The 14,361-nt window shown below is 46.9% G+C and overlaps 1 protein-coding gene across 5 annotated transcripts in view; it reads right to left on the bottom strand.

The window, feature by feature from the left end:
* The window catches only part of TAB1 (TGF-beta activated kinase 1 (MAP3K7) binding protein 1), a 56,117-nt gene that overhangs the window by 37,521 nt on the left and 4,235 nt on the right, over window positions 1-14,361 (bottom strand). For 3 of the 5 annotated variants that reach the window (XR_012647580.1, XR_012647579.1, XR_012647581.1), the window contains exons 4-12: window positions 13,284-13,370; window positions 12,594-12,732; window positions 12,085-12,198; window positions 8,775-8,886; window positions 8,509-8,653; window positions 7,932-8,154; window positions 7,457-7,613; window positions 5,867-6,126; window positions 5,267-5,475 (exon numbers count right to left, since the gene is read on the bottom strand). Coding sequence is in view for 1 of the 5 variants with exons in the window: in XM_075009289.1 (XP_074865390.1) it covers window positions 5,919-6,126; window positions 7,457-7,613; window positions 7,932-8,154; window positions 8,509-8,653; window positions 8,775-8,886; window positions 12,085-12,198; window positions 12,594-12,732; window positions 13,284-13,370 (1,185 nt within the window). In the remaining 4 variants the exon portion in view is untranslated. Of the gene's footprint in view, window positions 1-5,266; window positions 5,476-5,518; window positions 6,127-7,456; window positions 7,614-7,931; window positions 8,155-8,508; window positions 8,654-8,774; window positions 8,887-12,084; window positions 12,199-12,593; window positions 12,733-13,283; window positions 13,371-14,361 lie in introns of those variants that run through there. The other 2 variants (XR_012647584.1, XM_075009289.1) reach the window with 2 other exon arrangements.

The following is a 14,361-nucleotide window of genomic DNA, read 5'->3' as shown; positions in this document are numbered from 1 at the left end:
GTTAGAACAGAGGCTAAGCCTGCCCCTGTTTCCTTCAAATCACATGGCCATGGTGGATAGCCACAAGCACACACAGAAGACATCTTTGCCCTCTTGCTATTTAAGTCTAGGCAAGCTTCAGCAGTCTTTAGTTTGCAGGAACAGAGGTGACAGACGTTCAGAAGATGGCTGAGGGGTTAAAAAGCCCTTTCATATCTCTGTTTGACATTTGGATCCAGGCTGGCCTGCAGCTAGGTGCCATACTGAAGTAACCTTGCTATGGCAGAAGCATGCTGCTACAGAGTTTGAAGCTAAGAGCAAGAAGTGCACCTGAAATCTTCCAAGTTGCCTTCAAAACACTCTCTGAACCTCTCTGGGCACTGCTTTAGGTTGTCTTACAGTGTGTATAGGAGGAGGGATGTCAGAGGATGGGGGAGAAGTTTATCTCAAACAATTTATATGTGGACTATGGGCAGGAAAAGGGGTACAAGGATCAAGAGAGAAAACATGCAATCTAAGGCAAATCCTGCTGCAGGGAGGAGGTAAGATAACTGCACAGGGGAGAGAGAACTATCTCATTTCTTGATTTATAATGTCATCCTAGATAATGTCATTCTAACGGGGTTCAGCGAATGCAGTTTTCCTGACTTCTATGTTTGGGGCTCTCTCTTTCTCAGATCCTTATACCCCTTCACCTGCCCTTGTGAATGCATGCTGGAGCTCAGGTCTACATCTCTTATTCAATGCCCAGTTCCAGAGATATTCATCATTACAGACCTCATTTACAGCTCACAGAGAAGGATATCTGCTTTCTTCACCCCAAAATTGTGCAATATAGTCAACGTTTAATTTGCTTGAGCTAAACTAGCAGATTCCTGCTGGGTAGCTGCACAGTTGGTTTGCTCTGCTCTTGTGTGAGACTTCATGCTTTTGGTGACATTGAGTTTTATCACTTTGCATGCAGGTCTTTGTGGCTTCACCGGTTTATTCAGTGGAACTAGTTTAGTTCTGTTCTCCTATGTCTGCTACTTACCTGTTTTGTTGTTTTGGTTTGGTTTGAGAGAGGTGTATGGAGGAACAGCAGGAGGGAGAGAAGATACTTGGAATTTGATCACTTGCTGACCTTATATTCTTGTTACTCACTAATGACGACATTAACCACTGATCTTAATTGTAGCTGACGTGGTACTATTCACATATACACACATCCCCCCCTTCCTTTGGAGCAGGGATTCCCAACCTATGGGTCTCCATTACATTTTCTAAGGGTGGCTGGCTGGGCAGCTTCACGCTGCATGTGTCTCTTTAAGGAGCCATTTGCAGCTCCTGCCGCTGCCACTGCTCATTCCTCCGGCTCCCAATCCCTGCCCTGCTGTGCTGAAATGGGACTCAATTTAATTGGTTTAACAGCTGGCAGGAGGGATCCTGACCTTAAACCAATTAAACTGAGTCCCATTTCAGTGCGGTAGGGCGGGGAACTGCCTGCGCTGCAGGTGGGGGAAGGGAGTAGAAGGGCTGGGGGAGCCGCACAAAGGAGGCAGCGGCACTCTTGTGGGGTAGGTGGGGGGTATTTTGGGGCTGTGAGGGGTTTAAGCCTGAAGCTGAGGAAACTGAGATTTATAAAAAAAAAATTTTCCCAGGGAAGAACCAACCCTTCCACCCCTCCCCCAGTTTTGAATTGCCTTGGGTCACAAAGTCCTACTGATTTGTCAAAATGGGTCACCATCTCAAAAAGGCTGGGAACTGCTGAAAAGTTTGGAGTCTTATTCTTTGAATTCTAAGTCACAATTTAGTAATATTCAGAGGATAGCTTTTCTCCATGCTCTCAGTCTGAAGAGAGGGGTTCTCCATTCACCCCTTAGTGCAATCCACAAACAAATGGCCACCTGATTCCTTGTATTTTTTAAAACCATTATTATGTCAAAGGATGAGTTTGTTTTCTATGTCCTGTTAATTATGTTGGCAATTCTTAAAACTTTTCTCTGAAACAGTCACATGCTGGAGTATTTCCCATTGGAAGTAATTTCAGGCTAGATCAGTGAACAACATAGATTCCAGGCCTGGGGAGAATTACGGTGGGGGGTGGGGGGGAGAGAGGGAAGGTTAAGAAGGCCTATTTATACAAATATTAATATACAGGGCAGGGAATTGAAGATGGGATAGGAACCTTGCACTGACTCAATCAGTCCACACTGGTAGGATGGATTACTCTGACTGGATGGCTGTTCTTTAGCCTCTGGAGAATGAAGTGAGGATTTCAAGCCAGGTCTACACTGGGAGGTAAAATCAATTATAAATACACTAATCCGATTATGAGAATTGCATAAGTGGAGTTGACATATCTAAAATCAATTTTTGCTGCCATCCACACGGCAGGAAGTCAACAGGAGAAACTTTCCCATTGACTTCTCTTATTTCTCACGACTGCTAGGAGTACTGGGGTTGACAGTGGTGCCACAACAGTTCGATTTAATGCGTCCCTATGAGGTGCACTAAATCAAACCCTGGAAGATTGACTGACAGAGGGTCGATTGTCCCCTAAGTGAAGGCATACCCTCAGTTCTCATCCTAGGATAACAGACATCCTGGACACCTATGAGCACTTTCAGACACCAAGGACTGAATGGGCTGTGTGTTCCTCATGGGGGGAAGGAGGGGAGTGCACTCTGCAGAAAGCTTGCTGTTCTTCAAATAAGGAGAGGACTTCCATCACTCAGGGCTCATGTAGCCAACAACAAACTGAACATCAGAGAGCTCAGACTGCTCTCCTGTCTTAAAAGGGATCCTTTCCCTCAATCCAACATGTGTAATTTTTTAGTCAGGTTTGAATGGATCAGATAAGGGGCACCAGCGCCAGCACACCCAGATATATCCAGCACCATCACCTTCCCAGAAGCCCAAGAAAGGCCGAAAATTGAACTTTTCTATGAAAGTGTGGAAAGAAAAATTAGCAGCCAAGTCCCACACAGCTAGCATGAGTCAAAGCTACGAATGCAAAGCCAACAGCATCTATATTTGGCACACACAGGGAGCCACCCACATTTGTGTTCAGGGCATTTCTTTTGTACTGTTCAGTAAAAACGTAGCTCTGTGTGCTACTCTGGTCCAGCCCACATATTTCTGGCAAACTTGGCTCTTGTCTTGTAGCACTCACAACCATGCTGCCACCCCCATGTTATTCCAGTCCTGGATGCCCACAGCTGCCTCACGCCTCCTCACACAGAAGTTTGGCAACACACAACAGTCCCACACAGTGTACACTGCCAATCCACTCTTGGCTCCTGACTTTTCAGTCACCCCAACCTGTCTGCATTTGAACTAAACATGCAGCTGGCCCTACTGGCTGGCAGTGCAGACTGATGGGTAAGGATGTTAATGATTAACTGGTAAGGGCTGGGGCATCCCCCTGTCCGAGTTGCTCCAGGCCCACAGAGCTGCCACAGGTGGGGGTGCTCCAGCGTGGCCAGAGAAGCCTGTGTGCAGTGGCCAGGAGGTGGGCTGCTCCAGCCCAGCCAGGCTGTAGATGCCCACTGCTGCAGACAGGGGCTGTTCTGGCCATGGTAGAGTACCCCACCTCCTGTAGTGTGCCAGGGACAGGGTTGTTCTGGCCATGCTGGAGTACCACCCACATATGGCAGTGCTGCAGGCAGGGAAGTTCCAAATGGCTGGAGCAGCCTCAGTCCCCAGCATGAGGAGGTGGGGGTGGCTTCCCCTGCCACCCCCGCTTTAAGTGGTTAACCAGTTAAATGGTAGGTTTGCCTACCATTTAACCAATTAACCGGATTTCACATCCCTGTTAGGCATGGAGCTGCTTCCAATATCCAAGTTCTCTAGTCTTGTTTCCCCTCTGATTTGTCCCTTTCTGTTGCTGTTTCCAGCAGTGTATCATACTTTCCCCTGTCCCACCAGAGAGTGCTGCTCTGAGCTACCAAACCTCGCCATCCCTCGCCTCCTCCCTGGAGAGCCTATAAAAGCACCAGATCCTCTGGCAGGGTTTGAGGCACCAGTGGCAGGCTCCAGCAACAAGGGACAGTGCCACCTACTGTCCACAGAGCTAACTTGACAGGAACTTTTCTTTGCTTCCAGTAACTGTCAGCCATCCCTCCAGCCCATTCTCCTCCTTTCTCCCACTAACTGCGTATTGCTTCTGCTCTCTCTCCCTTCCCAGCCTCCTACCACACAAACACCCCCATGCTTATCTTCAAAGCAGACACACTACGATATGACAACCTCCCCACCCCGCTGTTTATCAGCTGCAGTCTATTCTGTCTAACCATGCATTTGTCAAATTATCAGTGCACAGCTGCTATGAAAGTCTGTACAATACCCGGTACACTGGGTGCTATAGAAAAATAATAATAAATGTGTAGACCACCTCTTATATAGAGTTTTGCACCAGCACTTTACAAAGCAGGTAGGTGTAGATGGGAAAACTGAGAAACAGAGAGGTGAAGTGATACAGCCAACCTGGGACCAGAACTCAGGCCTCCCGAGGGCTAGTCTAGTATCCATCCCAGGGGTCAGCAACCTTTCCAAGGTGGAGTGCCAAAATTTGACCTTTTGACCTCTATGTATGGTCCAAGGGCCGGTGATTCTTTTCACAGTCACTAATAGTCCTACTTACAACAGCTCCATTAATAAGAAAACGCAGATGCAGAGCTTTACCGTTTAGATGGTGGTCAGTAGCATCAGCTGCTCTTTTGTTAATGCACAGGTGGCATGGATTTGAGCAAGCTCCCTGTTGCTTGTGGGAGGAGGTGCGGGGTTGAGTTCCCATCTCGTGTGCTGATGAAAACTGTCTTGCCTGTCACTCTTGGCACACGTGCTGAGGGTTGCTGACCCATAGTGTAGCCACTAGACACAACCATCTCTCACATAAACAATGGGTCTCCTAGGAAGCTGACAAGTTTATGTCTCCCTTCGTTAGGACACCAGCATCAAGATTTCATTTTCCAATTTATAGTTCTGCAATCTGCCATTTCTCTGTAGTGATGGGCTCTCTGATTCCTGAAGTCTGCCAGAAGCCGACAGAAGTGTGTGTGGGGTGGGGAGGTTTACGAGAGCACTTGACCCACTGGACCTTATCTCTGAAGATCTGGAATTACATTTAAACTTGAAGTCCCAATCTGGGTGACTGGATGGAGCAGGGAATTAGGAGTAAGATAATGAGGCCTTCCCTTTTGGGCTACCAGTTCCAGACAAGCTCAGGCCACTGGAAGTGAACTAGAGAGCTTGTTTCCTAGCAGGCAAGTCTCTGCATTATATATAAAACTATTCAAGCCCTCACCTCAGTCACAGCAAGACGACCAAGAACTTCAGGAGCCATGAAGAGTAACATCCCTGTGGTCTTGCTTAGGAAGGGACCTTCCCAGAGGTCCAACGCACATACGCAGGGTGCAACTTATATGCTACTGACTGTGTCTCACTTGTTCTGAAGGTTTCAGTCTCCACAGCTGTCACACCAACACCTTCATGTCACCAGAACTGAAATGTACTCTAAAGAAAATACAGTAAGCCACGCTAGTGACAGTAGCTACAAGTTATTTATTCTGAAAAAGAGAGGTAGCCTCTCTGGAGTTAGAAAAGGGTATCACAGCATAGTGTTTTGGCATTTCAATATATAATGACTGCATATATATACACATCATGTACAGCCACTCTATAGCCACCTGCTCATGCCCTGACTGCTGTCTTTGCCCATCATACTGGTAAGGAGGGATAAATTCATGACCCCCTCCCATATTCATGGGGTTTCCCAGAGAAGCAGGGATAATGCAAAGGTTACACACATGTTGTTGAGACAGTTGCACCAGCACACAATCCCAGCGGTCACAAGCTACAACTTACGATACAATGTGACCACCGTCTGGAATTATTTCATTCTCACCTCAGTCTTCATTTGTTCCTGGTGGTGGCAAGGTGCGCCTCTTCTGCCTATGTCAGGACACTGTCAGTAGTCCCTGCTCACCATGGTCCATGTTCCAAAGCCGGTAGAACTCTGTAAAGTCCACATAGGGCTCAACACGCCCATCCTCATCTGGCTGGAGTGAGTGGGAGGGGCGAGAGCGGAAGAGGCCTCCATCTGAACTCGAGCTGCTGCTCTGGGTATGGGTGTTGGTGGACTGGAGAGTCACTGTTGGGCTCTGACTGCAGAAAAGGGCAGGGACGAAATACAGACATGTTCACTTATTCAGTCCCCACCTAGTGCATATCAAATGCCAATGCCACTTAACTACATCACACCATCCCTCCCCACAGCCAACAGACACACACAGCTGCAGTCTTTCACTCGTCCAGGAACATTACAGAGACATGTTCAAATCCACATTGATATTCAGAGACACTAAGAGAGCTGCCTCATCCTGACATGTCTGATGCACAGAGCACCTGAGGGACGAATGACCGAGTAAGAGAAAAATGAGAGGGAAAAATCAGACCTCTCTTCTCACACACTTATTTTATCCACTACAGCAGTCAGGCAGCTAGAAGTGAACTGCAACATGGACACGGCAGCTCCCCTTTTCCTAGAACAATGAGAAGGTGGGAACCAAAAAGTTACTGGCATAGCAGGTGGCGTACGCCCTCTCTGTGGCAAAGGTGGTGCTGAAATCAGAGTCGTCCGTGACCCTGCAAACTACAGACATGCCCCTCCCAAAAACAGGACATAAATTCAACCTTTATTTTCTTTTCTCTTGTATACAATCCATTGGACGGCCAGACAAACTGCACCGCCCCAGTCACTGCTCTGCTCACCAGTCAGGCAACCCGCACAACCTCAGTGCCTCCCTGGCCCAACCAGCCAGCTGGTGCCAACAGTGGAGACTTGATGTGAGACTGCAATCTGATGGGCCCTGCTGCCGTAGTAGCAGGAGCAGGTAAATTGCACTTTGCTGCAAGTGGGCTTTGGCATGCAAAACACCTGTCTCCACTAACTGCAGGAAAGCACTAAGTGTCTCATCAGTCTGACAAAATTTCACCAATGTAAAGCAATATTTTTCTTTTAAATACGTATTTTAATACTTAAATTTAAGAAAGGGATAGAAAGGATTTGCTTTTATAGTAGGAATTAAAGTATTTTACATGGTTTAAGTAAGACAAGCTTCATATTTTAGTAGTAAATTATGTGTGAATTTGGGTTTTTTGTTTTTTTTAAACACCTATGCACTTTTTTAATTTTGTTTTTTATTAGCATGGGGGAGTCTGTCTCATGAGACTTGCAGGTTCTTACAAGTGGGACTGGGACAAATATGCAAGAAACAATGCAGGAACGGTTATGGCAGGGTGGGATGAGGGTGGTATTAAAAAATGGTCCCATGGAGGGCTCTACTGCATTGCCCTTCCCAAGTCCAGACTCCCCTACTGCCATCTGGGCACTAACCACTAGATTAGTGAGTTCACCCAGGATCCTATTACACCACCCAAATCACACTGAGCGAGAAGCAGGGGAGGACAATTCGTACTGAAACATAACATTTACTTAGTGAGCGTGGGCGTGGCTTCATCCAGGGTGGAGCTGCTATGGGCACCATTGACCATCTGGCCTTGGGACGGCATGACAAGGGACAGCGTTACACTGGTCTTGCTTGTGCTCTGGGCACTGGAGTATGGCACAGACACAGGATAGATGCGGCCTCCTGAGAAAAGGAGAAAAAAGAACATAACAGCTGTCACGAAAAATAGGAGAGCTCATGGAAACACCAGAGTCTGTAGTTTCCTACAGCTGCTAGAAGGGCACCCCCTGCTGCTCTCTTCAGTGCCCATCAACCTCGGTATCACACTATGCACGGACAGCTTGGAATCCTGGTACTGAACTGACAATCCCCGTAAAGTTGAAGAGACCAAAATCTGCACAGAAGGCTTCTTCCCTCTGCATCAGGTCAGTGTTGGCAAGACAGAGGGGTACTAATTTCCACTCCACCCACCCTCGTTTTCCTGTTCTCCCCCTCCCATACCTTGCGTCGGGGTCAGCATGGGCTGGCTCATCTCGCCCAGCGGATACCCAAAGTTCCTCACCAGCAGCGTCATGTCCTCATGCCGGGGACAGAACTTGGATCGTTCCCCACCACTGGCAAAGGTGTCACAGTGGATCCGCTTAACTCGGTCCACCACAGCCTGCGCCACTGCATCCAGCGATGTTTGCTTAGCAAACTCTGTGGCAATCATGGCTGCGATCTCCTGAGCATGGAGAGACAAAAGGATGTTAGGAGAATGTTCTGAGGGAACCCTAACCCCACCATTCACTATAAACTAGTCTTACAGTAACTGCCCAGTCAGGCATTTGGAGAGACATCAGACTCCCACTCTGATTTGACCTTTGTGCACTGGAACCATCCCACTGTCCCGCTGCATTTCAAGAGAGAGAAAGCAGCCAGGCAGAACGGCTCACTCCCGCCCCAGCAGACCGGCATGATGTATCCCACCACGCTGGCACTAACAAAACATCCATGCAAAGCAGCTTGTACAAGTGCAGGTGGCACTGATGAGATGATTGAACATCTCTGAGAATGTCTCTGGCCTTCAAGCTCTCACCTGATTGGCCTGTCCAGGCCCATGAGCTGCCTCCAGAGCTTTGTAGAGCCCTTCAGACATTAGTACCAGGAAGCCAGTCACCCCATCCAATTGCTGCCCTCCATGGATTTCAGGTTCTGCTATGATGGGCTTCGATTTAGCAGCACTGTTGGGAGAAAAATTATTTCGTATTTAACAGAATGAGACTGGCAGGTGGAAGAGGGAACCTGCCTTCAGGAGGAAGCAGAGCTGGGGACAGAGCAAGACCACAAAGTCAAACGTCTAACCTGAGCAGTTCAATATCAGTGTAGCCATATTTGACCTTATAATCCCCTATGCGCCGCGTACTCTCTTGCCCACAGATGGTTCCAACTTGCTTTACTTTCCCTGCATCCAAACCTGACAGATAAAGAAAAATGTTAATTGATTTTCTGACACACTTGCTAAATTTCCTGCACAAGGAGAAAGGAAAGAAAGAAGGGGTGGGACAAGACATCAAAAAACTACCAGGAACTCAACTGGGAAGGGAGGCAGAGCACTCATCCTGTCCCAGTTTTTGCAGGAGAGGAGCTTTTCCCCATGAGTTACTCCAGGAACTTCAGAGACAAGCAAGAGAGCACGCGTGCATACACAGTGAATATGACTGCTGGTCGTGGGACAAAAAGCTCATGTCCAGTTCCAAAGCCACCACTGGCTTCAGAGCTGCGAGTACAGGAATCCCAGAAGCACAGTGGAACTTTAGGGCAAGGTTGACCACAGGTTAACAAAAGGGGAGATAAAAGAGTTTTACATGAAATAAGAGTCACAGAACTGTGCCCCGCTCCCTCTCCATCTCCTAATACCACCTCAACCCCAAACGTCTTCACTGTCACTGCACTATCTATATATCTGTGAGCCGATGCCCAGGTGCCAGCTAAAGGTCCGGTAGGGCAAAGGGGGTGATGCCACACCAGCAGCTACGCTAAGCAGCCAGGGCAGGCTGGGTTCTTTGGTTTGCGTTTAGTTCGGGTACAGCAGCAAGAGGAAAATTACAATTATTAGAGGCTTTAAGAATTACTTTTTATTTATACAAAGATAGAAACAATTTAACTAAGACAAATGATTAAAGTACCACAATTGTGAATTTTTGTTTATAACTTTAGTAGCGGTTAATAGGAAACCGCTGGCAGCGATTTTACAACAGAAGCGGCTGCCACGTTTAAAAGGGGGTTTTAAACTGACCACTCAATTTTATGAATGAAACCAAGATGGCCACCGCATGAGTGACAGGATAATGATTTTCTTGTGGTTCCTAATGTTTACAAAAGGTAACTGCTGATCGCAGCTTGCCAATTAAGGTAAGGACCCCCTGTGGTTTGACAGACATGATAATGATTTTCTACAATTCTATGTAAAAGATAATGGCCAGTCGCAGTTTCTAATAGATCAAAGGGGTAAACTCGTTTTAAAGATAAGACAAGGGCTTTCTGCGGTTTGATTGACAGGCTAACAGTTTTTAGCAGTTTGTAGCCAAAAACAGTTAGTACCCGCGGTTTTTAAAGGGGAAACAACACAATTTAACTTAAGAAAAGTTTAGACAAACTAGCTAGCTTAAACTAATACAAGTAATGTGTACACAAGAAAGGCACGTTGAAGGTGTCATTTTCACCTCTGCCTCTTAGACCTGGTGGAACCAGAGTCTTTCCCTCAATTCCTATAGGAAAGAAGTGTAATACAGGTGTAATTCTTACCCCTGCCTCATAGATCCGGTGTGACCCAGAATCTCTCTCTCAATCCCTCGGGAAGAAGTAGATACGAACCAGGTGTCCCCAGTCTTGGGAGTCAATACCAGACCTGGCCAGCAGGTGTAGGTGATTGGAGCTCAAAGGGGGTGGGCTGCCAAACCCCTCTTTATACCCCTTTGGTCACATAGGTTTCTTCCTGGTCTCAAGTGGCCAATCGGGGAGGAATGTGTTTGAATCCCAGGTTTCCCAGGGAAGGTGCAAGGCTCAATTTGCACCTGTGAATTGTGGACAATTGGGCACCTTTGGAGGTGATGGGCAGAGGTTCCCCGTTCTTCCTGGGGTAGTGATCAGGCGTGTCAATCACCGATATCAGCCAGAAGGGCGGCCATTAGCTAGCCCATTCACTGTCTGGTTTCTGTGTATGGTAGAGAGTCTGGGTAAGACAGCACACCTGCGTTCCCAGGGCATCAAAGGCTGCCTGGCTCCCTCTCTGTCTCTCCCAGTGGGGAGGAGGAGAAGAAAAGGCCAAATGGTGGGTTCATGTCTGGCTACAATATCCAGAAGCTGAGTGAGGAAAACAAGCAAATTCAATATTTTGCTCAGATTAGGTGCCTTCAACAGCATCAACTATTGCCCAAAAAGGGTAAACCCTCCCTGCCAAAACTTTCAGATTAGAGCAGCCAGTAGGTAGTTATATGGCAAAAGAAAAATAAGTTAGAAGGGACATGGATATACAAACCTCCTCCTGCTTCAGGGCATAAACCAGTCATTAACTGGCAGGGGATAGGAAGGAGCTTCTCATTTGGGCCAGTTAGTTGTCCATTCTGGGGGGCTATAGCATTAAATCATCTGGTAATAACTACCAGTAGAGACAGATTTATGGAATATACAGGCCTCTACAGTCTGATCTGTACTGGCAATTCCCACGTTCCTAATTATGACCAGATATTAGGTTCAAAAGAACATTGGAAAAAATAAGTTCTGAGGGGAAACTGTCACTGAGTGCCAGCATCCAGGTCAGACTCCCATCTGATTTCAATCACACTCCCTACTTGGGTGGTCCAACCCTCCCCTCCCAATAGCAAAGCACACGTAAGAAATCTGCATGCTGAAACTGTCTCAGTCACTTAATGTGACTTACTTGCTGGGTCCTGGCATGTGTGATTCTTGTGACTGACACAAAGAGGCTCCTGATCTGCTGACCAGTGTGTATGCTCCAGCTTTCACCTATGCCTGCCAGTCTCTAGGGATGTATAAAGGCTGCAAGGAGGTTGATACCAATTGCAAGTAAAGCCGGAAGGCACAGTCAAAATGCAGCTTAACCAAGTAAGGGAGGGCATTAGGAACAAAAAAACTTCTGATACAGCCCATTGACACTAGAGATGGATGTAACTGCAGACAGAATTACGCAGGATACACTGGCTGGCTAATGGATTGGGCATGTCCAGGCAGCAGAGTGCACAGCATGGGGCCGTGGGGCTTACACAGCTTTCAGGTACTTGGCAGCAAATATCACCACCCAGTACACACATCCATCTCTTAGCTACTTCCCAGGAGGTTCTGGGCAACAAAACACAAGGATTGACAACCTCGGAGATAATATCAGATATAGAACAGGTGACAGCAGCAGCACAACCTCCACCTCCATGTTATTCCTCATTAATTAGCATCAACCTCGCTCTGGAAGGACCTGCTCAAGCAAAAGGTCACATATGGGTCAAATGAGAAGGAGTTTTCTGAGGAAGACACCAGTACTGATTAGAACTGGACCTAGCCCTAACCCCTCTCTCATTATCTGCTTCACCACACAGAGGGTCTCCTATCAATGGGTCCAGTCAGCACATTTCACCTCTTCCTCAGACTCATCACTTACCCAGCTGGGAGAAGCGGAAGAGTTCATCTTCATTCTCTGTGGTATGGTCCACATTCAGCTGCGTGACCTGCAATCCATCCACCGTAGACTTGCACAGCAGTGCGCGGTTTGTGCCTGTGGCAGGAGCGAGTGCCAGGAGGAGGAGAGGCAGAAAAGAGAGGGAGAAAATCCACAGGGATGACAGACAGAAGAAAAGGGGAACAAGGGACCAAAAGAGGGGAGGGAATGAAGAACACACATACCTTCGCTGCAGTCTCCCAAAACCAGCCCCTCAATACCATACAAAGCAATCTGGACCAACTCCTACTCCAATCCTCAGCCACTGGCTGCAAACAAAGAAGGTTCCCTTCTTCCCTAGGGAACTGCATGGCTGTACTCAGCCCCTTTCCCATGTGCCTGTGGTCACAGACATCAAATTGCTCCCCAAGCTCAGGTTTCTCCTCAGACCGTCAGCACTGCAGCCACCCTCAGAATTGTCCAAATCGAGAAGGTGAAGAAGAGGAACACACCTACATTAGCAATGTAGAGCTTGTTGTTGAGTATGACCGCCACAATAGCCATAGCTCCTCCAGAGATCTCCCGCTCTAAGGCCTTCAGTCTCTCCAGGATCTTCTGGAACTGTGGAGGCAGCTGGTGGTGGGGTACTCCCTACAACACAGGGTAAGGGGGGAACTGAAATGTGCATGGCACAGAAATCACAACTGGACATCTGAAAACTCTACAGGGCAGGGACCATCTTTAATCTCATGTCTTGAGCAGAGGTGAGCACGTTGTTTAGCACTGACAAACAGCAACACCAAATCTGATAGACCCTGGAAACAGGCATCTTGTCTAAACAGACCCTATGTAGGCACAGAGGCCATTTTCCTGGCTGCATGCTTCAGCCTTGTCTTAGAAGGAATACAACTGTAATGGTGAGCGAGGAGTTTAGTCTCCATGACAATTCAGTTTTTGGCCTCTCCACTGAACTAAGAGTCCAAGTTGTGCCAGTGGTGACGGTGGGTTAATTGTGATGTGGGGATGCTGGGAATTGGATCGAGTTTTCTAAATCATTTCACACAAGCCAACAAGAGTTGCAATTTTCAGTTACAGCCTTCCATAGGCCGGACCACGGCCAGTGACCCAGAGGCAAGAGGCTTTTAATCACATCCAGTAATTTGGAGGGGGCTGGAATGCATCCCTTCATTAAGTCAGATTACCTCAGGCAGCTGGGACTGAAGGCTGGCCTTTTCTGCCAAAGCATCATCAATGGATTCCAGGAAACTTCTTTCTACCACATCAAAAGCCTACAAGGGGATAGAAAATATTAACAGGCAACAAATTAGCAGCAGCTGTTTTACAAACACAGCAATCTTATGTGCTTTTATCTCCCATCCTAACAAAAACTTACACTGCTCAACCACATCAGTTGAATATACACAACAACTATGACACCCGCCAGTGAAGCGCAATCACTTTAAAGGGGAATGGTGAAACTGCGTAACAGCGCATAGGAACATTACACCACAGATAAAGGCAGGAAATGAAGAAAAACTAAACTCACAGGGAGACCAGAAAGATTTACTGAAGTTTTAGGAAATGGTTTCACAATCCTATTCCCAACATACTAAAAGTTTTCCCTTCATTCACTATCCTAATCAAAAGTTGATGGTGACCAGATACTCATCACAATTAGTATTAACAACCACGGGGAGGAAAAGCAAACCAAAATAGGGAAATAAAAGGGTAAAAGAATATATAGATAAATTAAACATATTCAAGTTGGCGGGGCCTGATTAAATTCAACCTAGGGTATTTAAGGAACTAGCTAAGCAATCTCAGAAGTGTTAGCAATTATTTTGAAGAATTTACAGAGTAGGGATGAAGTCCCAGAGGACTGGAGAACAGTAAACACAGTACCTATCTTTAAAACGGGGCATGAAGAGGACCCAGGGAATTACAGATCAGTCATCTTAACTGCAATATCTGGAAAGATACTAGAACAAATTACTGAAGACTCAATTTATAAGATCCTAGAGGAGGGATTGGAAAACTTTTCTGGGGGTAGGGGCCACTTATCCACAGGAAAATCAGTCAGGAATCACATACAAGTAAGAAGCAAAAAAACAAGAACAAAAAAAAAAAAAAAAAAAAAAAAAAAAAAAGCCCCACACCTCCACCCCATCAAGGTGAGATGGGAGTTGTGCCATAAAATCCCCATACCCGTAGACAATAGCCAGCAAGGATTTGTCAAGAACATCTGACATCTCAAATTTCCTTCTTTGAGAGATTACTGGC

This window comes from Carettochelys insculpta, chromosome 1, assembly GCF_033958435.1.
Source record: "Carettochelys insculpta isolate YL-2023 chromosome 1, ASM3395843v1, whole genome shotgun sequence".
NCBI classification, from domain to species: Eukaryota; Metazoa; Chordata; order Testudines; family Carettochelyidae; genus Carettochelys; species Carettochelys insculpta.
Note: the sequence above shows the minus strand (reverse complement) of the source record. Positions and strands in the feature narration are given on the sequence as shown.